The following is a 27,763-nucleotide window of genomic DNA, read 5'->3' on the forward strand; positions in this document are numbered from 1 at the left end:
TTAGCCATTACAGAGTCTTCCCTACCTTGCATTTTTTTGGATAAGATTTCATCAAGACAGCTGAATTTAACTTTTTGCATGACGGATTCAGGAGAGAAAAAAATATTAACATGCATTCCAAGGGGTCCATGTGCAGAACAAAAGTAATCCTACCTACTAATATACGATCAGTATGACTCAAACGCATTTTGCTCCAAAAGGTTCATCTCTCTTCAAAATGAGATAAACAACTTAAGCCCAGAAAGAATAACTCACATTTCAGTTTTCTTTGGTGTGTTTAAAAGCCTTACAGTTTTCAACTTTATAATAAACACTTCTACAACTGAAACAGCATTAATACATAGCAATATTAGTCCTTTCCCATGGACATTTCAAAAGAGGCACAGCATGAGAAAGACTCCTAGATGGTTTAAAATTTGAAGTAAGAATAGAATAAGCAATGCTTTGATATTCAGTACAATTATTTTTTCCTCACCGCACACAACTCACTAGTTATCCTCGTTGCCACCATTTCCCATCCCGATTTAAGGTAGAAGCAGGAGACAGGAAACAATGACAGAATTTAACTTTTTATATTAGTGTCCTTCTAACCCACTACACACAAGCAGAAATTAAAACCCATCACTTGTTCTTATTTTGATTTCTCGAAACACTGTTTTATCTGTGCAGTTTCTACTAAGGTTATATTTGAACTCAGATTTGGTTATCACAACTTAGTGAGTCGCTGCATATCTGATGAGCTGTAGTAATATGCCAGACAGGCAGAGCAAATGCTTTTACCTAAATCTCCTCCTAATCATTTCAATGTGTTGGAACACCTGGTAAATACATGGTAGACTACTACATGACTGTTGCTAGACAGTAACTCATTAAGATATACTAAAGATATACAACTTGATCACTTGTCTAGATTCTGAAACAGTATTAACGCATTTCAGCTCATGGTATCCTTATGTCGCGGTTTAGGCTGGACTGGCCACTAAACAATCGACAGATGCTCTCTTTAACCTCTCTCTCCCTTCCCAGAAGAGAAGGGAGAGAGACTCGTGGGTTGAAAAGAAAACTAAAACTACTTTAATGAAAGATTAATAATAAAAGAAAAGATAATCACATCAATAATAAAATAATGAAATATATAAGAGATATACATATAAAACCAGTATCAAGCTCCCAGGATGAGAATCATGTCACCATCAGGCACTGGTAAAGTCCTAGACGGACTCAGCAATGAACAGGAACTGGATCCAGGAACACACAGATCGAAGTCAAAAGGCAGAAGAACAGACAGAGTCCTCCTCGGATGCCAGCCACTGAAGAAGACAGCTAACCCCTTTAATGCCTCAGCTTTTATGCTGAGCACAATGAAGATGGGATGGAACAGCCTGTTGATCAGTTTTGGGTCACCTGTCCTGTCTGCTCCTCCCCGCAGGTGCGACCACTTCACACTCTTCTGCCTCCAGCCCTCCAGTGGGGCACGCAACAAACTTAGCTGACCTTGGTTGTTACAGCAAAAAGCACAAGCAAGAGCCTCTCTGCATACCGGTACTTGGCATTAACTATAAACATCAGGCCTTATCACTGCCAGAAGCAGACACTGTCTGAAAAATACGCCATTAATTTCAAAAAGTACAGTTAGTTAGAAGAGACTTAACTGAAAAGTAAAATTACTGAAAAGAAAATTGGTTCTGTTCTATCTCAAACCAGGACACCTTATTATACTGTAAATATATTTTTGCTAAGTACTCAATCACTAACATCAGATAGCCATATAGCTGAGTACATGATGGGGGGGAGGAAAGGGTGGAAAGGACGGTGCTTGTCTCAAAAGGCAAGCATATGACAGTGAGAACAGTTTCAACAATATCAAGACCATACCTAAATATGTAATGGATGAATGCAAATCAAAACATGCCTACTAAATAGGGAGATGGAGACCAGGCAGAGAAAAAAAAAAATATCTGTGATGAGGCTATCCACCATACAACTGCTTTCTGTATTCAATCACACGTATCAAAAGCACATTGGAACAGAAATGCATTATGAAAGCAGAGACGGTTCTCTAATAGCAATTGCAAAAAGATAGGAAGAAAACCCAAAACAACTGAAAGGACAGTTTGATTACTACCTTACGCTAAAAAGACTTCAGAAATACATAGCTGCTATTAGTTCCCCACTAAAGGAAGCCAACTGTAGTAAAGAGCAATGATTGCAGAGTGGCAGCATTAAAACTAAGGACAATTCTTCAGATGATATAAACCAACGCAGTTCTAGCTTGTATCAATGGAAGATCACATTAAGTGCCCAAGAATATTAATGAATGGTTCATGGAAGACATCTTCCATTTACAAGTACCCCTCTCTCAAAAAAAAAAATAAAAAAAAAAAATCAAGAACACAGAACATGGAAGCATTTAGGTACACAGCAGACATCTGGCAAAACAATGACAAATGGCAGGATTAACATTTAGATGTAGTTCTATTAAAAAGACAACTCCTCCACTGTTGGAATAATCTCATAAAAGCCCTTTCATTAAATCACTCTTTTATACTAACTGATTCCTTTTCAATGCAATTTAAACTCATTATGTTAAATGAGCACTATTATATTTGCAATAAAATAAACATAAGTACTGTTTTTATGCTTGCCTACCAGGTAAATCACGCTTTTAAAAATATTACAGTTCTATCTGTTGCAGAGTACTTAAACATACACATTTAGAAGCTGGTGGTAGTTACTCTCTTTTTAGTTGGATGAGTTGGTCCCTGAACAGCACACAAATACAAGTAAAATCTTTAGCTTTTTGATGTTTTTCTACTTGTAAGTGCTTATACTTTCTCTCACAGAAATTGTCCTACTACTTGGATAAATGATGCAATTACAACAAAGACATTGTCCTGTCTTCAGCATGGAACACTAACAAAATCATTAAAAGCTGCTGCAAGAATCCTGAGGCATTAAGGGAAAAAAAGAGATACAAGGTTTAGTGTCATGACCAGCTGTGTGCTTTGAGGATCAGATTTCAACTGGTGCCTCCATTTTTCATGTTTGTTCTAACAATTGTCTTTTATACAGCAAGAATCTTTTATCGCGACTTATATCTGCGACTTATCCTACCACCTTTTGCACCAGGTATATAAAAAAGGACTTAGCAGAAGATTAGCCAAAGATTTTATAAAAACATGCAGGTTTTTGGAACAGATTATGTTTTCCTTCATGAAAAGAGCCAGTGCAGTTACCTAATGTCATCCTGTTTCTTTGTGGAGGTTCAGTGTGTGTCCTCACCTATACAAAGAAAGGAAGATGGGAGCCGAAGAAATGGAAGTTTGAGTGAAGCCACATGTAACTTTCCAGGTTTGATCATACAGGTGGTAACTACGGAATTTGCTTCTGCTCTGCAAGTTAAAAGCAACTGTTAGCTGAAATTAAAGTAGTGTGCACATGGCATACTACTACAGCAGGTTTAGTTCCATGTCAGGCCTATCTGAAGAGGTAAAAATGGATTCTTAGTCTTCATATCTTCAGAAAGGACAAGATTATTGTCCTGTAACTTCAGTGAAGATGCACAAGAACAGCTCTGCAACAGTTATGTCCATTTTTGAAGATCTCAGAACCACCATTTGCTTGGGTCTGCTGCATGTACACATTCTCGTTTATGAACAGCAGAAATAAGTTAGCAATAAGTAGGCTGAGGAAACTCTGCTATGCCTTGTACGACTTTTTAGGTTGACAGTTAATTCACTTAGTAAACTTTCAGGCTACTAGATTAGAGTATTGGGGGAAGGGACAGCATACTCTCTTGGTTCATTTCCAGTAGTGACACCATACTTAAAACATTTGATTGAACAAAACAGTCAAATGCTTTAGAAATTGATTGCTCTTTAAAGAAAATTAAGTACTTTTTTAAAAAAAAAAAAAACAAAACACAAACACAAATATTGAAAATGCAACAAAAATTCAACTAGAATGAGCAGTGACAGAATTCTTGCCATTTTATGGCTGCTGAGTGCCCACTGACTTTGGTAGCTTCACAGCAGGTCAGAGAACAGACTTGCACATCTCAAAGGATCAACGTAGCCAGAATAATTCTACATCTTCGTTTACAGGCTTAGCAGTGAAGCCAATAACCAGGATGACTTTGGGACTGAGCTATCATTTCCTTACTAAAGATAGTGTCTCAAAGTCTAACTTCAGGCAAAAGAAAATCTTGACTAGACACTTGTCTGTGAAGCATGAATTTTAGTATGTTGTTCTGGCATTCATCACACCCAGTCCACTTGTTAAAACATTTACATTACTTCAAGGGACCACAGTCACCATCAGCAGTCAATAAGAAAAGAGACAGAACTGATCATGCTTGTTACACTGGCAAACAACCAAACACAGAAATGTTTCTTCCTTAGGCAAGGTTATACAAGTCAAACTAGAACTCAATCAGCCTTAACTTTATTATCTTTAAAAGTTACATTAAGAAACAACCCTATTGCTGTAGTGTAGATCTCCTACTGTCTCTGTAATATAGAGCACAAATGCTTATACATAAACATTGCTTGCATGAACCAGTTAATGTACTTAAAAATAATTTCTCTCTTTTCTTTATTTGTTTAAGGAAATCGCTACTATAATAAAGTCACAGAAGTAAACAGACATTGTGTTTCTTTCTTAATGGAGTACTGTGAAACTGCACAAATTTGCTGTGGTTTGTAACACGCTATGTAATGGCACTAGAGTCCCAGTACCGTGTCATTTTATTTTTTTTATGCAAGGAGTAGATTTGGTCCTAAAGTTACTTCAAGGAACCTGAAAGATCAGGCACATACATTTAATTTTTATATGAATACTTATTGCTAGATAAACGGTACCAGATATGCATCGTTTCCAAAACAACTGAATGTTACGTGCATTCAGTAAGAGCAGACATCGGCTCAGCTGTGCTGATAATTGGGACACTTATTCATCAGGCAAGATATGACATGAGTATCTAGGCTCAAATCAGAAGGCTAGAACATGGGAAAACAGAACAATGAGGAATTTAAAAAATTTCATAATAGATATTGTATGTGATTTTCTTAACAAATGCCTTAACTGGCATATTGTTCATATCTGTGACTTCCTACTATCTGTTACCTACTAGAATACATTTAAGTGAAGTATTTTCTGAAAAAAAGTATTTATGCATTTAACAAAACCTAACAAAACCTGTTATTTACCAACAACACTAATGAATCTGAAGGGAACAGCACACATGCTGTTTTACTACTGGGCATAAAAGTCAATATTCTCAAAAACAGTGTAGCTTACATAAGGTAAGGCATCTTCACAGTATGTCTCTCACAAGAACCAATGTCTTAACCATAGTAACAATTATCTATAAAGAAAAATATTCCTAAAAATAATTTCAATATACCAAGTATCAGAAACAGACTATCAACAGAGAAGAAAAACATTCATTTATATCAACGTGTCTCTTCAATCCCTCCAATACCAATTAAACAAATTATGCAATTGCACTTGTTACTGAAAAATTTACAGGAACAGATGTGCTCATTGGTATGAATTTTAAGCATCAAAAGTTTAATGTGTTTTCTGTTGGGTTTTTTTTGTTGTTGGTTTTGTGGGTTTTTTTTAAAGCAAGGAAATTAGTGACCGAATTAAGTCAGTAATTTGTTCCATACCAGTTATTTACCTTTCTGGTGCTTATATAAAGCACCAAGTTGACTATAAAATACTCCTTGGTTTCTTCCAACCATACCAACTCAACACAGACTTTACCCTCTGAATCTGCATAGTCTGTGGTATAGATATGACCCATGTAGTCATAAAAGCTGGATGCCTTGGAAGATAGTTCCATGTAGACTGGGGCACTGAAACACCAGAATGGTTTTCCAGCTTCATCCAAGAGAGTAACATCCATCACACAGCAGTCCTACAAACACAAGCAGAAGACATTATTTCCCTATGCTGTGGCACAGTAAGTAGATCTGTCCATGATTTTAGGAGAAATATCAAGGGTTCAAAGAGCAATTTTTGGTATGAAGGCTAAAAATTTAAAATATAATTGACAGTGCTCCACTGACTGTTGCAAAGCAACAAATACTTATTTAGAGGTTTCCTGCAGAAATCAAGATTGCAATCTACAGACATCAAAAACTGCGCTACAGAAGGTAGCACTGCCAACCTAAATCAGACATTATTTCTTGAACATTTTTTAAGCCTTTAACATCTGTGTTTCATTCAAATAATGATAAGTCCTTTCAATATGAGAAATAAACCTAAGTTTAAACTCAGGTGCTAAACTTGCATGAATGCGGCAATGTTTGCAAAAGGTACTCAAGGAGACCACTCCCAAGTCAGTGTACACATATGACAATTACCTTTACATGCCAGCTATAAATGAAAGGTAAACATCATTTTTTGAATGGCTGCAAGCTTCAGATCCCAAAAAGTTAAGATTAATATATCTTTCCACCTTCCAAATAATTCTTCCTTTTAAAAATTCTTGAAAATATTTCTTCACAACACTACACAACTATACCATTTTATAATGCTAAAGTCAGGATGACAATTCTTCAGCACTTGCAAACTGATGGTTTCACGCGTGCCTTAAAAGCATATGGGTTGTGTGTCATTGTTAATATCAGCTGTTACCTATTCTCATGAGTTCTGAATCACTAAATGAATCAGATTATCTTAATTATGCTGTATATCTGCATTAATTACAAGAGTATCATATGCTCCAAGAACATAAACAAACCAACATCACATACTCCATGCCAAAAAATTAATTTGGAATGCTTTATTTCACTGTACTACATAGTTGTGCTTCCATTGCTTTAACGTTTTATTTTCACTATTACTGTACTTCAATCAAACAATACAGAGCAGATGGCACATACATAAGAGTTAATGTGAAACATAGTTTTCTTAAGTTTGTTACTGTAGACTATGCTGAAACTACAAAATTCAAACCAAATCTGATGATCATTTAATAACTTATATGAAGTACAAATTTACTTGAAACAAGAAAGAATTAGTATTTCTTGGTCTGACATCTTGCATATCAAATACCAGTTATGAAGACTAAAGCAGGGTGGCCTTGAGTGTTGGGGTTTTTTTCTTCCCATGTATTTCCAACTATCTGTACTTCAGCAATTTTTTTTTTTTTTTTTTTTTACAAAAAATACCCAGAAGTGCCTAAAAAAGCTTTTTTTTTTTTCTTAGATTATTGTAAAAAATTCAAATTAAAAGAAAAAAAAATTCCAATAAAATAAAGGCAGTGGCATGTTCTGCTGCCATGGCTGATTTGATTTGGCCTTCACACGTTTTAAGAGTTTGAGATTTATGTTAAAAGCAAAATTGAATTCTACCTACAGCTATATATTGACATGCACAATCTCTCACCACAAAAAGAGGGGTTTAAAAAAAAAAAACAGTTTGTTGTTGTTTTTTTTTTCCTAGAAACAAATATTCAGTATGACTTATGCTGTAAGCACAAAGGACAGAGCTAAAGTGAAGACTACAGCCATAGCTCTCTGTTTCCTCTGACAGTTAATTTCCCAGATTTTTATGTGCTACTCATGATTATTTTCATGGAAGAAAAAATTCTGCCAAGCAGCCGTAAATCATATAGAATCATAGAATGATTTGGGTTGGAAGGGACCTTTAAAGATCATCTAGTCCAACCCCCCTGCCATGGACAGGGACATCTTCTTCTAGACCACGTTGCTCAAAGCCCCCTCCCACCTGACCTTGAACATTTCCAGGGATGGGACATCCACAACTTCCTTGGGCAACATAGTCCAGTGCCTCACCACCCTCATCATAAAAAAAAAATTCTTCCTAATGTCCAATTCAAATTTACCCTCTTTCCGTTAGAAACCATTGTCCCTTGACTTGTCACTACAGGCCTTGGTAAAAATAAAAAAATAAATTAAAATAAAAAATAAATTAAAATAAACTAATTCGAGCCTGCACTATGGTTCTTAATGAACATTTATGGCAATTAAAGAAAGACAGCAAACAATTGCCATAGAAGTGTTTTCTTGTTAGCTTGAATTTCTTGTAATTACCAACATACAATATTTTTATTAACACACATAGGGGAAGGATTTATTGTTCTTTTGAAAACAAACATCCAACTCAAAAAAGTTTAGTACAAACTGAGAAAAAAATGCAAGTGAACACACTTGTTACTATGCAAACAAGGAATGTGAGGGGAAAAAAAATTGCTATGAGCAATTAGAGAGGGAGAACTGAATGGAAACTGTAATCTAAGGTCAACTGTAGTTGATGTTCCCAACAGATACTAGCAGATTACTAATTTTGAAGATAAATTTTATAGTCCTTATTCCATAGGAAAGCTGGCTGACGGTATAAACTATAAACAAGTATGTGACTGTCTATGAGCAACATATTAGGTTATCAAACACAGTTATGCAGGATTAACAGAAATGACAGTTTTATTAATTTTTACTTTTTTCAAAGTACACGCCAAAATTGAAATCAAGTATTGAACCATATCATTTTTCAGTAGTGCTTATGTTACATTTATCAGAATTTTTGTTACTTCTGAAATATTCACGAAGCTGAGATACGTTGAAAATATGTGCCTTCACCACTAATTGAGAATCTCAAGTAATCTCAAGTAATCACTACTTGAGAACTCATCTCAAACTTTATTTAAAATAACTATTTTAGGAATTTTATACAGGAGAATAAGTGAAAATTCCTCTAAAATACAAACAGTTAATCCAGCTGACCCATGTACGTGACTCAAGAGCTAGGTGCTGACTGCATGAATGTGGACTGTCGTTTCTGCCTGTATCCATCAGAATCGACTTTTCAACAGTTTATAACTTTCATTGCACATACATGCTATAACAGAACTGCAGCGCATTTCCCCGGGAGTTCAAGACTTAATGTCGGGGTGGGGAGGGGGGGAAGGGAAAACAACAAACCAAACAAAAACCCCCACAAAAGGCACATCTGCAGTACACTTTTTTATCCATCAGTTCCAAGCAGTGTTGGTCAGTCACAGCATCTTTGCTGAGCGGAAAGCACCGGAGTCATCACACATGCATACTGAGTCTATCATGCAATCTAGACTATAAAACAGAAAGGATAAAACTTTTCCCCCCCCTCAAAATTCACATCATTTTTGCAATATTTGAATTGAGACTTTTCACTAGTTACAGACACCTCCCACAAATAAAAACTTTTTTTTTTTTAAACTGGCATATTTAGGATGTATAAACATAATTCTGTTTTGAGATAAGCATTTACAAAAACAAAAAATATTTCTGACTGACCTTTACATTGCCTTTAAACGCCTCTGTTTCCCAGGATAAGCCAAGTGTCCCAATAAGAGGCAAGTGCTTCGTATTATCCTTTAAGCTTACAACTGTGAGCCTCAAATATCCATTTGCAATGTCACCTGAAAATATTAACAATATATAACATTATACTACTACAAATCAAACTAAGCCCAAGTACACTGTAAATGTTCCTTCTGCTTTTCTCCATGTATTTAATTTCCTCCCACTCACCAATAAGGAACCCTGACATACAACAATATCTAGATATCAAGCACATTATAGGGAATTTAAGTTGCAGTTCAGGGCTTTAGTTCTGTGATACATAGTAGAAGCAGCAGCTAAAAATATTTGGTATATTTGAGTATAAAAATCCGAATGCCACCTAAATGATTTATGCAAGATGCAAGCAGCAAATTCCATGTTCTGTATTTTAAATTTCATGCCACCAGTGCCTTCGTCAGTGCCCACTCCCCAAGAGACAAGCTCAACACATAACATATGAAATAAAATACGAGATACCTACCCCCCTTTCTTTTTTTTAAGTCTCTCTGCTCTGTCTGGTAACTCAAATAACCCTATACAACAGGGTATAAGGATAACTATCAGTCCTCCCTGGAAAGGATATTGCATCATTTAAACTGACAAGCAGTATGCCTATATCAAGGTTTTAAATTATGGATTTGTTCATTTTTTAAATAGCTTTCCAAAGGCCCACTTTCATTTTTTGACAGAATTATTAAGATTTTTTTGTGGCTTTTTTTTTTTTTTATTATTTTATTACTACACATAACCATATTTCTTTGGTATGTCTTCCTCTCCCCCCAGAAGAGATCAACTTTTTTAAATTGTTCTTTTTTCCCTTGCTATTGTAGGAGGAAAGTTAACCAAGGAGTCCAACAGTCTAATTATAATTTGGGGTACATCATAACAAGCAAGATCTCTGACTAGAAGAAAAAAAAAAAGGCATCACATTGTGACACAAGCAGACTTCTTAGTAGGATATTCCTTAAACAAATTTCCTTGAACAAAAGATAGTCTCTTAAAAGAGCAAGTGAAAGCCCTAGAGACCTCAAAGAAAAAAAAAATTAAAAAAAAAAGAAAGGAATGGAGCTAAGCATCTAGCACTTGCAAGAGACAGAGAGGAAGAGAGAGAAGGAATACCCAGGAAAATACTGCTTGCCAGGATCCAGCAGCAGGCCCTGGATGGTAAGATGATAACTGAAGGGGCTTGTAGAGGTTTTAGACGCAAGTGGCAAAAGTGAAAAAAGAGAGAAGTGTTTTGCTTGTGCTTCTCCTTCAATCAAGCCCAAGTATCAGCATGAGGCTGAAGACAGAAGCAGCAATATCAGAAAGGCTGGCTTTGAGTTAAAAAGCTGAATCCTGTGTGCAGGAGCAGCAAAAGCCTTTGCTTGGTGGCTGCTGAAGGCAGACAGCTGGAGGCGCAGTGACAGAGAAAGAGAGCCCGCAGTTTACCACAGAAGCCAGAAAACTTCTCTGAATTGGTACTGCGGGGCCAAGCAACTCCCAAGAGATGCTTGGCCACAAACCAACGCTGGGAAGACATCACTCACAAGCAGGGAGTTCAAAGAATACTTACTGTGTGGAGGAAGCAGCCCAATGCATGACAGAGGACAGAAGCGGCAGGTTTCAGGACAGACACTGTCTGGAACAGGAGTGTGAATACAGTGAAACCAACACGGCTTTGCTCAGGAATTTTTTTGTATGGTTGAAGGAAAATGTGTCACTCCAGACAGTGATACCCACTGTCCTTGCAGTGAAGTCCCAGAGAACTCAGTGAAGAAAACGTAAGCAGAATTCACTTTCAGGATCCAGCTCAAAGTGCAAAAAAGGCTATTAGGTTGATACCTACCCAAATGGTTCAGTTCCAAACCTCAGTAAATCAAATCCAATGACAAGATTTCATTCAAGATAAAAATATTTCAGATAAATAGTCAAGCTTTACTGAGTTAACATTGAAAGCCCTCATTTAAAGTTGAGCTTTTATACAAGACACTTTAAACAACACCAGTCAACAACCACTTTTTCCAAAGGACTATTCAGTTACCTGCAATTCAGGTTTGAATGGAAGCAGCTATTGCTCTCACTCGTTCAAAACAAATGGAAGTTTTATTGGAATAAAACCAGATTAAAAAACCCATACTACTAACAAATTAATGAAGCCTAAGCTATCACTACTATTGCATGGCATTAATAACACAAACTGCTGCATTGCTAGATAGGTCACCTGGCTCAGGTGCAAGTTATAAATCCCGTGTTGCAGTTACATCTTAACTTTAAGCCAGAATGGAAATAAGAGACACAGGTCAGGAACCTGAAGGCTAATTATTCATGCATTAGTTAATCCAGTCTTTATAATTATTTTTTTAAAATATAAAAGATCCATTGCAGTCCTTATAGCCAGAAGAAAGAAAAAGTATGCCTAGAAATCAGCAAGAACCTGAAGTGCTAAGTACTGAAATCCCCCCTTCCTCATCCCAGCCAGATGATAAAAGGAAATTAAAAGCAGAGCAAGCTATGTTAAACATACCAAGGGAAACACAGAGGAAACAAATTGGACAGAGCTTTCTTCAGCCTAATCTAGAATTTATTTCTTTGCCCCCTTATAATATCTATAGTCCAGAGTTTATGCAAGACATGTATAACAGCAAAGAAGCCCTTTAATCACTGTAGGTTATAGCGAACAAATATTTCCAAATAAAGGGAATACCAATATAGAGAACATACATCATGTAGACAAACCTCAGAGGAAAGAAACAAATAGCCCTGCAATTCAAAGGCACTTATTTTAGCTAAAAGGCAAGCGAGTTTGTTTTGCTAACCAAGCCTTTGTTGCAAGTTGTAATTTGATCATTATTTTCACAGGAAGGCTGTGTTTAACGCTAGTTCTGGTGGCAATAACCAGCCTCATCATGCTGAAACGGTCATTTAAACTACAAATCAACCTTCAAGGTCAAGCAAAAACATTTCAAATACATGATGTGATATTTTACAAACAAATCTTAAGAGCTCTCTAAACACACAAAAATCACCCCATTACGTTTTGCAGGCAGAACACATTTACTTACATCAACACGGACTAACTCTGAAAAGCCAAGCTTAGACTACCATATGGCTACAAAGCTATGCTTAAAAAGTGGAAAACCTAGGTAAATACATTTCAAGAAAGTTTATTAAAAAGCTAGATGGAGTATTCATGGCTTCTATGAGTCATATGAAAAGCCTGTCACAGCTTCTTGAAAACAAGAAAAGTTTTCTAGTACCTTCAATTCAATTTGAAAGTATTTAGCATATTCACCCTAGAGTATCTGTCAACAAGACCATATTACCAATTCTTTTTAAATGGAAGGAGCATAAAATAAAATGCTAAAAGACAGACAAAACACAGTGGCAAAACAGCTAGTTACTGCACTGCAAGTATTAACAACAGAAAAAAAAAAAGATCTGAAGCCATATATTCTCCATCCACTTGGTTCAATGAAGTGTGATATAACTTTCTTAATTTAATGTTAAGAATTTTGCAGAAAGAATTGAAAATAGAGCAATAAAATGAAGAACAACATTAATGAACACTAACAAAAAGCAGACAAATACAAAACTAAATGTTAACAAATCAGTTACTCTGCAGAATAAGAAATGGACATTCCCTGGTAACCCAGGAGTGTCTACCGCTTCCTAATGGAAACAAATAAATAAGTAAAACCCCAGTATAATAGCTGACAACTGATCTGTGTCTCAGGTTGTGGAAACTGCCATTGGCATGTCACATCAATGATTTAAAATAATTCTGGATTGAGTAGAAAATCTTAAGAAATAGAAAGCCTTCTCATGATGTTGGAGAACTCCATGCTTCAGCGCGCTCCCAGAAAATGGGACAAAGAGTGCCATTAGAATGGAGTCTAAACAAAAAACTGCAAACCATCAAATACAACCAGCTTGGACAAACCTATACTCCTGGCCACATTCAGGAACACCATGTTTACCAGAAAGACCAAAGTGAACAACAAATTACCGTGAAGATATGTAACAGCAGACAGCCATAAGCTGCCTCACTATATCATTTTTGAACACACATTATGGAGGAAAGCAAGCATTTTCCAAAAGGAATTACTGTGCAAGTACATGGAAGGGAGTAATGAGAAATGAGCTTATTGCCTGCAGAACCACAGCTTCAGCTGGCTGGTGTCCTGTGAGGGAAGAATCAGGCGGCTGTCACACAGCTAAAGGACACAAAGCTGAAGCAGTTCAGAAAACAATCGTGATCATAAAACAGATTCTCTAACTAGCAAAGTGAGATGGCATCACAACTGTAGCTCCTGGACATTTGCTAAAATTTGCATAAACATCAGCTTAATCTTTAACAGAAGTAGCTTCTAAGCGTCAAAAAAGTGATACCAACAAAGAAAGCATGCTACATACTGCTTTCTCTTGTACAACTGTATTGCTAGGAGCATAAAATTTTCATTTGAGAAAACAAAACATGACATTCACCTAGAAAAAGAAAAACAAACCCTAAACCAAAAAGCCAACCCTCTGGTCAATTTACAGAAGAATATTTTGTGGGGTTTTTGAGGGTATAAAGAAGACTTCTGTATTGAACAGCACCTCAGGAGAGATTTCTATTGCTACATGGATAGAATTTCACTGAAGTTTTACCCTTTTAAGTATTCCTTTATTTCAAGCTTACAGCTTTTTGGGAATCTGAAAACACGTATGTTTCAAATTCAAAGGATTACAACACTCCACACTGTGCACAAGACTACAGTCTAAATGACAGTCCTTGGAGTCATCAAATACACATTTTAAAAAAAAAAAAAAAAAAAAAACAAACGTCATGAGGAAGTTTGTTCTAACACCGTAAAAGCACTCAAGCCTGATAACAGTGCCCTCTACTGTCTTCATTAAAAACAGTATTTTCTCAAATCGACAGAAGGCTCATTAGTACTGTTATCAGATAAATACTGGGGAGCAAGAATTAATTTACAGTGTTTAATTTTTTAATTTTAAGTTTAATATTTTAATCTGTCTCTACTGATGAAAAGTCAGGTGTGTAGCTGCAGGCAGGGTTGTGTTGAAGTCCACCCAATATATTTTGCAAAACCCTACTGGAATTATTAAGTTGGGCTGTACTGGAACAACAAGAATAGCCAATCATGTATCATTAAAAGAAATTCTAATAATTGAAAAAAGCACAGTCAAAAACAATCACTGAAATTGTTTATTACACAATGAAAGGATGTCAGAATAGGCAACCTTAAGCTGACCTAAACAAAAGCTATAAATTGTAAAGTTCACACTATCTTCTACAAATATATTTAAATATTCAATCTGTCAATACACTTTAAGTATACTTGAGAAGAATTCTATGGAAACAGGTCTACAAAATGTATGGGGATAAACTCACTCTCCCTTATAGTATACAAGTAGAAGGAACATCAACCTGCACCAAAAGCTGTGCCACTGCATTATTAACTCATCACCGAACCAAATGAAAATATCCTGACAATCTGCAGAACTTGTATCTCGGGCCTGTCACTATGTCAATGTAACAGCAGGCAGACTTCATATAGAGCAAGCTTACACCACCACACAATGCAACATGCAAATATAAAGAAATCACACAATAAACAAAAAGATAGCTTACTCTTAAATATCCATTTCAATTTCTCCCCTTAAAACAGAGATATTGGATATAAGAGGGAAAACATAACAGCAGAGATCATTTTAAAATCAGACATTACTGTGCTGTCAACTCTACCTTTTCTGCAGAAGAGGCTCTTGAATGTACCACACAGGTAGGTGAAGCTTCCACCGTGGATATCAAGATGTAGACTGTAATCATGCAGTCCATATTCTGGGTCAACATCATCCAACACGGGTTTATTAGGTGGAAGTGCATATTGACTTTAAAAATAATAATAGAATTAAGCAAAGGGGGAATGACTTAATAGAAAGAGATATAGTAAATAGCCCTACACTCTCCTATCATCTTAGGAGAGGTTATAAGAGGGGAAAAAAAATTATTAGAAGATACAACTTTTCTTCTTTATTAATGCTTTTGATAACCAAGCATCTCTAGTTCATCATACTTCTTTTAAGCTGTCTAATACTTCTAATTAGCTGTCCAGCCTAGCCAAAGGTACTTTAAAAGGTACATTCATTAAACTCCAAAATACAGACTTGTTTACGCATGCTAAAAAGAAAAAAAAAAAAGCCAACTAGCTACAGGTTTCTCTGGAAGAGCAGTTATTGAATAATTTTGTGTGTACTAACCTAAAAGAGAAACTACTGTACATAAATGACAAGAAGAGCCCAAATCCCAGAGGCAACTGAGCAGCTCCTAGATAGGATCCTATTTGGTAGTAAGGGAGACAGTGTTAAATTTTACATTCTGTGTGAAAAGAGCCACGCTATGTTACAGCGGACACATGAGATTACCAGTAGATACAACAGTATCGGAGCAGAGAGCTGAGGGGGTACATTGAGGAGAAAACAAATACCCAAAAATCATCCTCTAAAGCTAAAAACCTCCATCTTTTTAAACGGTTTACAGTGTATAAACAGATACTATATTATACACTGCAATATACACATATACACAAATACTTCATAGGAAATCCAGCTATTTTTTCCAACAGGACTGTATGATAAATGCAGGCACCTTACCAGTTTACTAGAATTTTTTCTTCCCTCTTACACAGATAAAGATTATTTTCCTACTTCCTAAAACGTCTCCCTCTTTTCTAGGTCTTTCAGATAGGAAGAGGGAATAAAAAGACTGCTTATGAAAAGGGAGAAAATATGGGCAGTGTATTTCTAACTTTGTCAATACAGCAAGCACCAGTACACTTGTATGACTAAATTATCTCCTTAATAGCATAACAATGGCAACATTTTAATATGAAAATACTTACACAGCTTTGTATATAGTTACCATAACTGTTGTTTATATTAAGCAAGAATACTTAATTACTGCCTACATATAAACCTCTTACCAGCAGCCAATTTTAACTGTAAAACTCAAAGCTTTATTCAAAAGGTTATCTTTATTACCCACAAAGGAGAAACCAAAACTTACACAGTAGCAGAACCCAAAGTGCTTCTCTCAAGAAGTTGATGATAATGAAGACTCACCATAACAAAAGCAATTTCATTTTTCTCCTGAAAAGTTAATTAAAGTAAATTTATTTTCATATGGAAATACTTTTTTTTCACAAGGTCTTCCTGAGCATTAAAATTCATAGATAAATGCTGCTGCTTATTACTCTGCCAGTTACTGTAATAATGTTGATAATGACTTGCTTTAACACGTGGACTCCTCTAACTACTACTGTATTTTCACAATAATACAGAATATATGTAAAAGATCGCAGCATTTCTGTATTATGGGGGAAGGGCAAAAGTTATCAACAGCATTCCATGAATTGTACTTCTCTAGCTTCTACTTACCACTTTAAAAATGGACACCTAAAAAGAGTCCAACAGGCCTTACACCCAGCTACTAAATACCTAAGCATCAAGCTTATTTTCATATGTAAGGAACTATTTGCAAAGAGGGAATCATCACTGAGGAATACAGAGCTATTCAATAGAAACAGTGACTTTCAAATAAAACCCCAGATGTCTTCACCAGATGACATACCCTTGAGAAAAGACATACCTTGTACAGGCCCTCTATAGCTCAAAGAAAACTTCAGAGCTCAATGTGACAACTAAACAGAGCCAAAGGTATCTATCTACTTCAAGAACACAGAATACTAGGATTTCAACTCTTTTTTTTTTTTTTAAAGAAAAATGCATTTCTAAGTCCTACATTCACAAACACACAAGTCAATAGCAAAATTATTCACAGCCAGCAGCCTATTACTGTCCTGAAAAGTGGGCAACTATTGTTTTCATCTCTGGGTTACCAAACAGAAAGTGACATGCCCTACTTAAACTTTTTTTTTTTTTTTTTTTAGATACTCCTGCAAGAGATACAATGCAAAATTACAGCTAAAAAAAGATATGACAGAGATTTATCACGCACATAGAATCTCTCAGTCTTTCTCTGTCCAAATACCAGAAAGCCCACATAACCTGTCCTTAGTTGTCGAAACTACTAGCATCATCAATTTCTGTTACATAGCTAAGCTAAGACATGTGGCATTTAAAATTATTACACCCATCTACAGTTAACTGCCTAATGCTACTCTGCCCACACAGGGAATAATAACAGCTGTTCAGAAAAGTAAGCAGGAAAAATATACTAGAGTGAGGCACTCCATGCTTAACAACTTTGTGGAACTTAGTTATGGTTGAACCATTTCCAGGTGCTGAAAGGGTTCTCTTTCCAAGCACGGGAAGGGGTAACATGCTAGCAAGACCACAGGGACACCACCACAGGGACACCAAACTGCTAAACTTCTGAAGATACAAAAGAAACGTCTGTTCGCTTATCGGAGTTTTTCATAGAGACAACCTGTAATAGGCTCATGCATGTCAGCCAGCCTCAGGTTTTCTAAGAAATGGACGCCTCTAAGGAAGAGTGAAACAAATATTCCTTCTGCAGTTTTAAACAATTCCTCTGGTGATTGTGTGCATTTGAGGTAGCAAGAGTTTTCAGCTGGAAATGAGACACAACTTAGAGCAACTGTTCACAGGCTCCCTGAGGCAAGTTCTTTGCCAGTGCCAAATACTGTAAGTCTAACTCATTAACATGGCTCGGGGAGGGCTGCCACCTCTGAATTCAGTCCAAGAGCAGAACACCTGAGACAGACTTCCATACCACCCAACCGTACACAGCTTCAGGCAGACACCTGGGTGCCAGCGCATTCAGTGCAAGGATGCAAATTCCTTTAGAGAAGTCCACTTCAGACGTTTTGTACTGCCTTCTAAAGACATCCATCTCCACACACAGCCTACAGAGACTAACCCTTTAACTTAGACACTTAAAACCAAAAACTGAATATTCCCAAAAGGGCACGATTTACAGTGTTCCTCCTGCTAGAGCACGATACAACTACCTGGTGATGTAGATTAAAGGAAACAACTAGCAAAGTTGCCTTGTGGGAATTCATCACTTTGAGTGATGGGGACAGGGCAAGGCATAAGTCAGGGGAAGAAGCACATCTCTCCTCAAAACGTTCTATTTAAAATGTCTTTAGGATATCAAACTTTGGCATGTGAAGACTGCAAAATAAATACAATAAAACACAGAAATAAGATCAGTACAGTATCTAATACACTACGATACATAACTGTTCTCTTAATTAGAAGTGGATTTTTTTTGAAAATTAGATACTTCTGCAACAGCTCTTTAGAATACAATAAATCATTGACTAGCTGTCCCTACTTTTATTTTCTTGTTGTTTGTTTAGACAAGATCTTTCAAAACCCAAAGAAAAAAAAAAAGGAAGACAAAAAAAAAAAAAGAGAAACCCCAAAAACTCCCAAAATCCCAAACTACAAGGCAAAATAATCTGTTTCTTCAAGTCATAATAAAACATTGAAACAAAATGTTATCTTACCTTCCAAAGTCCTACTAAAAGTCCTGGATTGAGACCAAAGAGCTGGACGAGTTTATCGGCACCAAGTGCTACACTGCTTTCAGTCAGGTTAACAAGATGGTATTCAGCAATTAAGGAACGTCGACGAGGTCTTTGAAAAGAACATAAACAATGTAGCAACAAGACTGTGTCTCCTTATTTGTGTAAAAGTTCAGCCTAATTCCACTTTTAACTCTGAAGTCTGACCAACAGCACAGGATGAAAACGGTTTTAAAAGCATTCAGCATGCATAGCCATAAACTTCTGAACAACTACAGCATACTAGCAGGATCTCAAAACCCAACAAGAAAAGAAACAAAAGCCACCATAGGATGGCTATAGGATACTACTTAAAAAAGAAGAAGAACATGTATGTTTACCCAATATTTCAAAACAGCTACAGAATTACTTTATAATTTGTTTTTAATACTATGTTGGTACTAGATGGAATCACTGAACATTTTTCAGTATGAAGCAAGCTACTAAAAAGCTAAATTCTTCTTCCACGGAAACAAAATTCCAAGAAAAAGATCAAACTGTACATATAATAAGTTAAAAGCTTCTGTTAAAGGAAGCTTTCCCTTTTTAGAAAATAATTTCTAGATTTTGCCTGTAATTGAAGCAATTTAGCTCCATGATACCCTTTAACTAAAGTTCATACTTCGTAAGCGTTCTTATTGGCTAACGATGCATAAAAAAGAGCAGAAAGCGGAGTCTGTGTTGCCTATTCAGAATGGAGAAATAACTCTTTCTAAAACCCTTCATAGACTTAGGCTCTTATTATATTCAAAATTGTTCCTAGATTTGCCAATAGCATCACAGTAGTATCACCTACCACCGCACACTGCTAGGGAGGCAGCAACTGACAAGAACTTCGTCACGTTACCTTCAACTGTAAGATTTGGGGCAGGGATGGGACATCAACCCTCTCCCTCTAAGTCAGTCAGGCTGGTATAAATACAGAGACTTTCCTAAAGTCCCTGGCACTAGGTCCTTATATTCTTAACATTCTGAGTAACATACTGATATTTGTGAAATCATTACCTTCATGTATATTCACAAGCTCTAACAACTTATGATTCTGTGAAATAAATACACTAACTGCCTGCAAATTTTTACTATTTTCTACATATGAGTCATCATCTTGGTGAAACAACTACATTTCCCACACAATTTGACTGCAAGATTGTTTAGCTGACTTTACACAAAAGGCTTCTCTTTATTATTTTTTTTTTAGGTGAGTACTTTGCTTCTGCTTGAGGAACCATGTTTTCTGTAGGTGAACAATTCTCTCTTTTTCAGAGCTCTACTGCTAGGGGTTTTGTGTAAGAAGGATACAGATTATACTGCATATAGTAAAACAACACATAAGAGAGACATGTTGAAAACTCCTTGACAGCAACCAAATACATACATACCTCAAATACACACATTTAATTTAAACATCTTTTCTGAGAATATAATGCCAGAAAAATATTGTACACGCTTAAGTTACAAAATAACAGCTATCCCACATTGTGCTGTAAACTACTTTTTTTATATGAATGTACTTATACTGTACTTGCTGCCAAACCCCAAGTTCCCTAAATTCACATACACATCTAACAAACAGAAAAAAAAAGTAAAATGTTAATAACACAGATTACCTGATTGTAGCTACGTAAACATTTATCAACTGTTCCAATCCAAATGTCTCTCATTAAATTTTCCTAGATTTGCATGCTTGTTGCATGGTCATTTCTATCTATGCCTTAGTTCAGCTTTCCAAGGCAGGACCTACCAGTCTGTATCTTGCATGCCAGTAGCTACATTAACCTATGAATTAATGCCATAGCTTGCTGGATTATATCCGTTCCTTGCTAAAAAGCTCTACCAGTGAAAAGAAGGACATAGGCTTTGAAAAAGATACTACAGAGAGGCTTTCTAAGAAAGAATTAACAAGTTAAGTCAAACCAAGGTCAGATTACTCCTACAGACACATTATCAACCAGCTACACCAGAAACCCCTCAAAAATCCTATGTTAAAACTCACCCATTCTTGCTGGGATCTCTGCTTTGGTCAGGAAGCAATGGCGTAACTCCAAATAGTTTTAAGGCTGACAGGATGTCTAAGCATGGCCAATTTGTACTATACCATAGTATAGTAACAGATGTGTCCTTAAATGACAGGTTTGCCTTCTCCATTATATGCTCCTTTCCATTTTTGTCCTTTAGAACAATTATCCAACTCAAGCCAGAGGCTCTGTTATTTAGGAATTGAGAGGGAAGAGGGGTGTTAAAAAAAAGAGATTCCCAAAGTGACAAAACCTAAACTATGCTTCCAACAGAATTCTTAAATTTCTACTAACCGGTACTTATGTTTCTCAGGCTAGGTCATTTAGAGGCCATCATTGTATATTTCCATTATAATATATATTTTGTAGCTCCATTTCCATATCCCCCCAGCATTTCCAAAGCCATTAATATTCCTTACATTGTTCTCAAGTAAACATTTTTTTGTGACAAGGCATTGCTTACTTGATAGCTTCTTTGTTTTTACATGGAAGACCTGTATAAGGATCTACGGGTTTAACAAGTCGCATTACTCTAGTTTTGACAGCAGCTATTTGTTTGAAGATGTATTCTTTCTTCCAGTACCCAGGCTTTCTATCATGTAGAGCAGCACAGTCCAAGGAAACAGTCTCTGTTTGTTCAGACATCATTTTCCAAATTGTCCTTTTTGGTCGAAAACAACTGGAATAGATTCTCAGCCAGATTCCACTGAAAACAAAAACAGAATAAACAGGAAAACCACATGAATTTCAAGAATAATTACTTAATTATTCTTATACACATGTCTCAGCTACCACTGAGCATAATGTTAGCAGAAAAACATAAAGTCCTAGATTATCATCAAACTGGGTTTAATCTAAATCTAATTTTACAGAAGACCAGAAACTGTAGCCTCCTACATACTAGTCAAGAAAATTCAAAGGCACAGTTTTACACCTTTCCCCCATTTTGATCTTCCAACAGCTCATGTGAGGTCAGTTGCCCTGGTGCAAACACGAAGGCTCAGGAACCAAAAGATGCTAGATGTCAGCATTTGTCACGGGCTTACTAGGTTATCTCAAGGAATATGGAATCTCTGAACACATTTCTTGTTCTGGATTACACATACCAAATGAGATCTACTTACAACTTTCTGCTCTACTACAGGGGGAAAAAAAAGGCGGGGGGGGAGTTATTCAGTTAATTCTTACAATATGTCAGTAAGGTTGATAAACATCTCAACTACATATACACAAAATGGTTGACTAGTGCTCTAGAAAGTAGGATCATCAGATATTGGGAACCTCATGCTGTTTTACGCCTCTCAAGAGCACACTAGAGTATGTGTTTTTTAAAGGCCTCCCTTCCCTTTATGCTGCTACTTCTTTCACAGATTTTAAAATCTGAAGCAGATTTAAAAAAAAAAAATACAAAACAAAACCCAACAACAAAACAAAACAGTACATATCTCAGAGAAAGCTACCATGAGGAAACAAAGAAAAGGTAAGTCTTGTCTGTCTGCCTGAAAATATAGCATCCAGGATGAAGCTCAGAGACAGCATAGCCATACTCACCGACTTAAATGAAAACTGATTAAGGTTAAGCAGTTACTTTTGAAGATTCCACCCCAAAAACAATGACGAATCCTCCTCACACAAAATCAGCTAGTGGAAAAAGTGTTTTAATACCTCTTACTCAGCAAAGACAATCTGGACCTCTCAAGTTTCTCACACAGATCCAGCTGAAAGTGGGGTGGAAGAGGAGAATTAGAATCACCTACGTTTGGTGGTAGTACCACTGTCATATCAATCCCTTCTGCACTATCTTTTGAAAAGCTCAGAGAAGACATGTCTTTTTGAAGAGATCAAAGAAACATGAAACAGGAGTGATAGGTTCATCTCTTTCCTGTTAGGAAAAATATGAGGTCACATTTCCACCCCCAACACCCCAGTATCTCTAGGACAGTTCAGGGAATATTGAGTACAAGAAGTTACAAGAATACAAGCAACAAATTGTGAATAAAGGTTTCCAATAAGTTTTCTAATTTTAAAGTGCTAGCCAGACAGTCTACACAACTGCACTAAAGAAAATTAACAGCAACAGAAACAAATTCTCAAGAGAAAGTCTCTACCATTTATCAGCAAGATTACCGTTACCACTCCTCACTTATCCCCAGGCAAACTTACACTAACGTGCTTTGTAATGCATTTCTTACCTCCTTAAAGCACTAAAGTATTCAAGGACTGAATCCATCCCACGCTGCCTTCTACCCATGAAAACCACTCTCACTTCATCACCTGCTGAGAATAAGTCCCCACACGCCCGGAGCCAGGCTCTTTGTTACTGATGCAAACATACTCAGGAATTTTGCACAAACCATCCAGCCTGCTGCTCTGCAGATATATGTACAATTTCCCACAGCCATTTTTTGACTCAAAGCTGTTAAAAACACACAGACCCATAAGCTTCTATGACTGGTTAAAGGGGGGTTCACAGTCAACATGAGCTTCCAACTTTCCTTTCACCAAAATGGGATGGGGGTAGGGGGAGGCACAACAGGAAGAACAATCCCATAAGTAAAACAAAGATTTAAGATTTAATTTTGAGACCAGAAAAGACAAGACAACCCAGTTATCAGATAGTATAAAACATTTCTGATGGTGGGAGGAAATTCTTATTTAACTCCAAAGCAGCTCAGAGTTGTGGGATGATGAAAACAGAGGAGAGATGTCCTTGACACACCATCATTGGGGGAAATTGAGCCATGTTTCATCCAACTGATCTTAATCAACCGAAAAAGTCCAGTAAGATATCTTCCTATAACCCTCTCCTGATAGTTAGAAACCCCTTCCCAAGACAGACATCTTTTCTTTTATGGGGAGAGATAGTCAGCATCTGGTTGCACAATGCTGAAAAGACAGGGGTAGTAGTAGGCATTTTCTGCATTCCGAAGGTACAGTCTCAGGCAATGTAAGTTGAATGAAGACAGTCTTGCCACCAACACCTACCGCCCTTTCTCCTCAGTTACATATTGCTTCTTCCTTTCCCAAAGCAGCATTGTGCAAGCAGATGAGAAATCAGTTCAAAAAGGTCAAAAATTCAGTCAGTGCAGGGAGGAGGAGGAGAGAAAAAGGGGGACTTGGAATCACAAGCTTTTACGCAAGTATCACTGTCCCTTCATCTTCAACTTAAGAATTCAGGGTAGACAAATCAAAAAGGCATCCAACAGGGAAGTATGAATTCGTCTCTTTCACAGCAGAATACGTGCCACTTTTGCCTCAAAGTATTAAGTATAATATTCATCTTAAGGCCTCTTATTGGATGTTGTTACAAGCCAACCCAACTTCTTACTGCTAACTCAAATGCCAGAATCAGACACGCGCCATTGTCAGTCATCACTTCACCACAATAGCAAAAAGATCTCAGCAAGGCAAAAAGATCTTCCCCTGTGCTTTTGCTTCTCACTTCCTCTCATAAAAGCACTTTCTGCTGGTGATCAAAACCCTCAGGCTTTCAGCCAGACCATCTATACAAGCTTCTCACACTACATGACAGGAAGGCTGGAATAATGCCACATGCTGGGGTGGAGGAGGTACAGAAAGGAGGGTCAGAAACATTTTCCTGCCTTCAGCAGTTACATTGAAGACATCAGTGTCAAGGAACTGTTAAAGCGCAGACATTATCTGAAGAGCCCAAAGACAAAGCACAGCATTAGGCAGCACAGATATATCATAATGAAAGACTGATGGTTCTGTTGCACCAAGGACAGCATCCTCTACAACTGGGACAGCAGAAATATCCTCAAAAAAATACTCTGCCTAAAAACCAAGATCAGATTTGTCACAGAGATATGCAGGGACTTCAATTAAAACTTATGTTAATTCACCAAAAGATTCAGGGACTCAAGAAGGTGCATTAAAATCCAGTGGGAAGAAGTGACCTAGTCCCATTGAACCAGTCAGTCTCCTAGATAAGGGGAAAGTAACTCCTCCTCGAATCCCATTTGTATGCCCATAGTAATCTCTGTCAAGATTAGAAAATGGAAAGACACATTGTTGAGATGAAGACAGATGAATCAGCTTCCCCTGAAGAGTCACAATGATTCTATCCTACCTTACTATCCTGAAGTGGAAAATGCATATTAAGATATATAACTTGTGCCAACTACGCAATTTTTATCTACACACACCTGCTAACAGCCTCAAAACATAAATCCGGATTATGGCCTTCCCTTTAAATTCATTAGTTCTAAAGGTGTCAATGCCAATGTTAACTAATTCACTGCACAAGTTTTGGCAAATAAGTGAGAAATCTATGAATACCAGATGCAGCAACTTCCAATATAGGAAGAAACTTTCTCATTTAAACAACACTAATGCAGCAGAATCCTAGAAAAAAAATGATACCCAGACATCCTATTTATCATGTACCAACTACAGCTTCTCCCCTTGATCCTTGCACAAAATTATCGTGATACTGGTAGAAGCAATTTGCGAACTCTGTATAAGCAACCACTTACAAAAAATGTGTCAATATTTATCTTTGCCCCTTTTGTTTTTATTCAGAAGGCACCAAAATTTGACAGAAAGAGTAACAGATAAAACCCACTAGTGAATCACTTGACTAAATCAAGCCCTCTGCAAAAACCTCATGAAAGAGCTAAATAAGTAGAACTTCAAAACTATGAAAGCTATGACAATTCTACAAAGCTACTGGCTACACATCACTAAGGATTGCCTGAACCAAAAAGCCTGTGCAGGTGCATGTGAATACAAACAAATACATGCAAATTTTACAAAAAAATAAATGCTAATAGCAACATTTCAAAACACTGTATTTCACTTTCACCTCATAACTTCCATTAAACTTAACAGGGCTTGCACAGCTAGAATTCCATACAACACGTTGTACTGTGAGCTATGCAGTACATTTTCAGCAGAGTAATTGCCAGTAGGTACATGCATCAGTGCTCTGGCATCAGTGAAACTAAATCAGAAAGACTCATAACTCAGATAAACTCAACTGCTGCACAATTAAGACTAGCACTTATGCTTCCCTCTTCCTTACTTGTCATTGGCCAGATGATAGAAGTGCTTATTCACACAACCAACACACAGTAGGGACACAGCATCCAAATAAGAAAATATCTTCATCAGCATTTCTGATGGCATGCTGGAAAACAAGAGAAAGAGAAATACCATTAGACTTGCCTGCAAACTCCAGAAATGACAATGGCAAAGAATTTTAATCCCAAACCAGAGCAAAACAAGAGATGGAAACTACAAGCTTGTAAATACACAAATCAAAACTCACCTGAAGAGTTAATGTGCAGTTTGAGTTCTCATTTGTCTCTCTGATTGAAAACATTTGCTTAAAACAATTCACCACAACCTATTCAAGTGGCACTACACAATTACGTGAAAAGTTACAGGTTTCTATTTTCAGTAGTTATCTTTAACCCTGTTTGACATAGAAGTACCTCATTCAACTTCAGTTTTTCGCTGCTTATACCATGATTTTAACACTTAGTCCATAACCACCAGCAACTGCCAGAACTGCGAATACTTGCTCTACTCCTGACTGTACGTGCTGTCAGGTCTCAGGATGTACCATGACAGAAATGTCTGAGTGAAACAGTGAGATCATGCTCTACCTCTGCAAATCTTCAAACCATGTGTGCTCAGGGGTCTCATACAGTTTTAATTTATGTCAACAGAAAGATGTGAACTTCAAAATAAGGCTGAGTGGCATCTTGAGAACATTAATGTTCGTGTGCATCTGTAAGGCTGTCTGAAATGCAGGTGTCAGCCTAAGTACAACAAGCACAACATAACGTGGAGATGAGCCACCATGATTTTTGTATTAAAAGACAGAAACCTCATACCCTTCAAGTAGTATCTGGAACTGCGCAGAGGTTTTTTTTTAAAGATGTATTTTATACTCTAATTTTTTGGAGCATGATAGTATGGTAACATCAAAATCACCACTGAAAATACAAGCTGCTCTGAAAGTCAACACCTCAGCTGTGTCTCTTGTCGATATACTACAGTGTCATTTACAACACTTGCTGATTTATAATACTTGATTCCAGAGGCGTACAGCTTTCAAGCATAGAATGATAATAATGCCAATTCTCCAAGTTTTGCATTAAAACTCAGAATCTTAGTTGCACTAACAGGGGCAACCATGACAAAACTTGCAGTTATTATGGGAACTAACTCACAGTTTAAGCCAAAAGCAGTTAGTGCATTTATTCGAGAGAGAATTTAGAAATGATCCTTTAAGAAGCTGCAAATCAGCTAAAATAATATGCTTGATCTAGAATTCTCAACAGTAGTTTTTACAATCATATTATTTTTTCTTTGAAGGAAGCTGATGATAGAAATTAATTGTTTTTTTCTTTTTTCTCTTGTCTTTCACACCAAACTAACAGCATATGGGACTGAACTGGCCATACAATGAAAAACAAAGAAATGACTACACAGGAAGTTACAAAATGTATAAAAAAAAACCCCTAATTAATCTTTCATGTAACATGTTCTTAGATGTGTTTTGTAGAAACAAAACAGATTTTGCAAAAAGAAAACAACTCACAGTTATATTGAAAGGGCCCTTTCATTGTCAAACATGGAGGGAAACATTTACCTTGCAACAAATACGCAGCAGCGACTTTATTCCTTCCCCCATCCCACTCCCACCATCCTAAGCCTCTCTGTACAAAGCAATAAGCATCAAGAGAAACATCATAAATTTAATTCCAAACTGGCTTTTTTTGAAGTAACAGAGTAGCAATTTTTATTCTCAAGGAACATCACAGACCGTGATTTGCAAAGGAGTTGCTGAACACTTCATATTATTTGGAAAACCTACACACTT

At 36.8% G+C, this 27,763-nt stretch overlaps 1 protein-coding gene across 23 annotated transcripts in view; it reads right to left on the reverse strand.

Annotated features, from left to right (window-relative positions):
• FBXO15 (F-box protein 15) overlaps positions 1-27,763 on the reverse strand; it is a 184,581-nt gene that overhangs the window by 149,795 nt on the left and 7,023 nt on the right. For 16 of the 23 annotated variants that reach the window (XM_054190736.1, XM_054190726.1, XM_054190718.1 and 13 more), the window contains exons 3-12: positions 25,955-26,059; positions 21,374-21,616; positions 20,889-21,098; positions 18,839-18,968; positions 16,408-16,490; positions 15,088-15,233; positions 10,909-10,974; positions 9,306-9,430; positions 5,684-5,923; positions 3,283-3,392 (exon numbers count right to left, since the gene is read on the reverse strand). In XM_054190736.1, the coding sequence (XP_054046711.1) occupies positions 3,283-3,392; positions 5,684-5,923; positions 9,306-9,430; positions 10,909-10,974; positions 15,088-15,233; positions 16,408-16,490; positions 18,839-18,968; positions 20,889-21,098; positions 21,374-21,616; positions 25,955-26,059 (1,458 nt within the window). Of the gene's footprint in view, positions 1-3,265; positions 5,924-9,305; positions 9,431-10,908; positions 10,975-15,087; positions 15,234-16,407; positions 16,491-18,838; positions 18,969-20,888; positions 21,099-21,373; positions 21,617-25,954; positions 26,060-27,532; positions 27,596-27,763 lie in introns of those variants that run through there. The other 7 variants (XM_054190732.1, XM_054190735.1, XM_054190734.1 and 4 more) reach the window with 5 other exon arrangements.

This window comes from Rissa tridactyla, chromosome 2 (assembly GCF_028500815.1).
Source record: "Rissa tridactyla isolate bRisTri1 chromosome 2, bRisTri1.patW.cur.20221130, whole genome shotgun sequence".
NCBI lineage: Eukaryota > Metazoa > Chordata > Aves > Charadriiformes > Laridae > Rissa > Rissa tridactyla.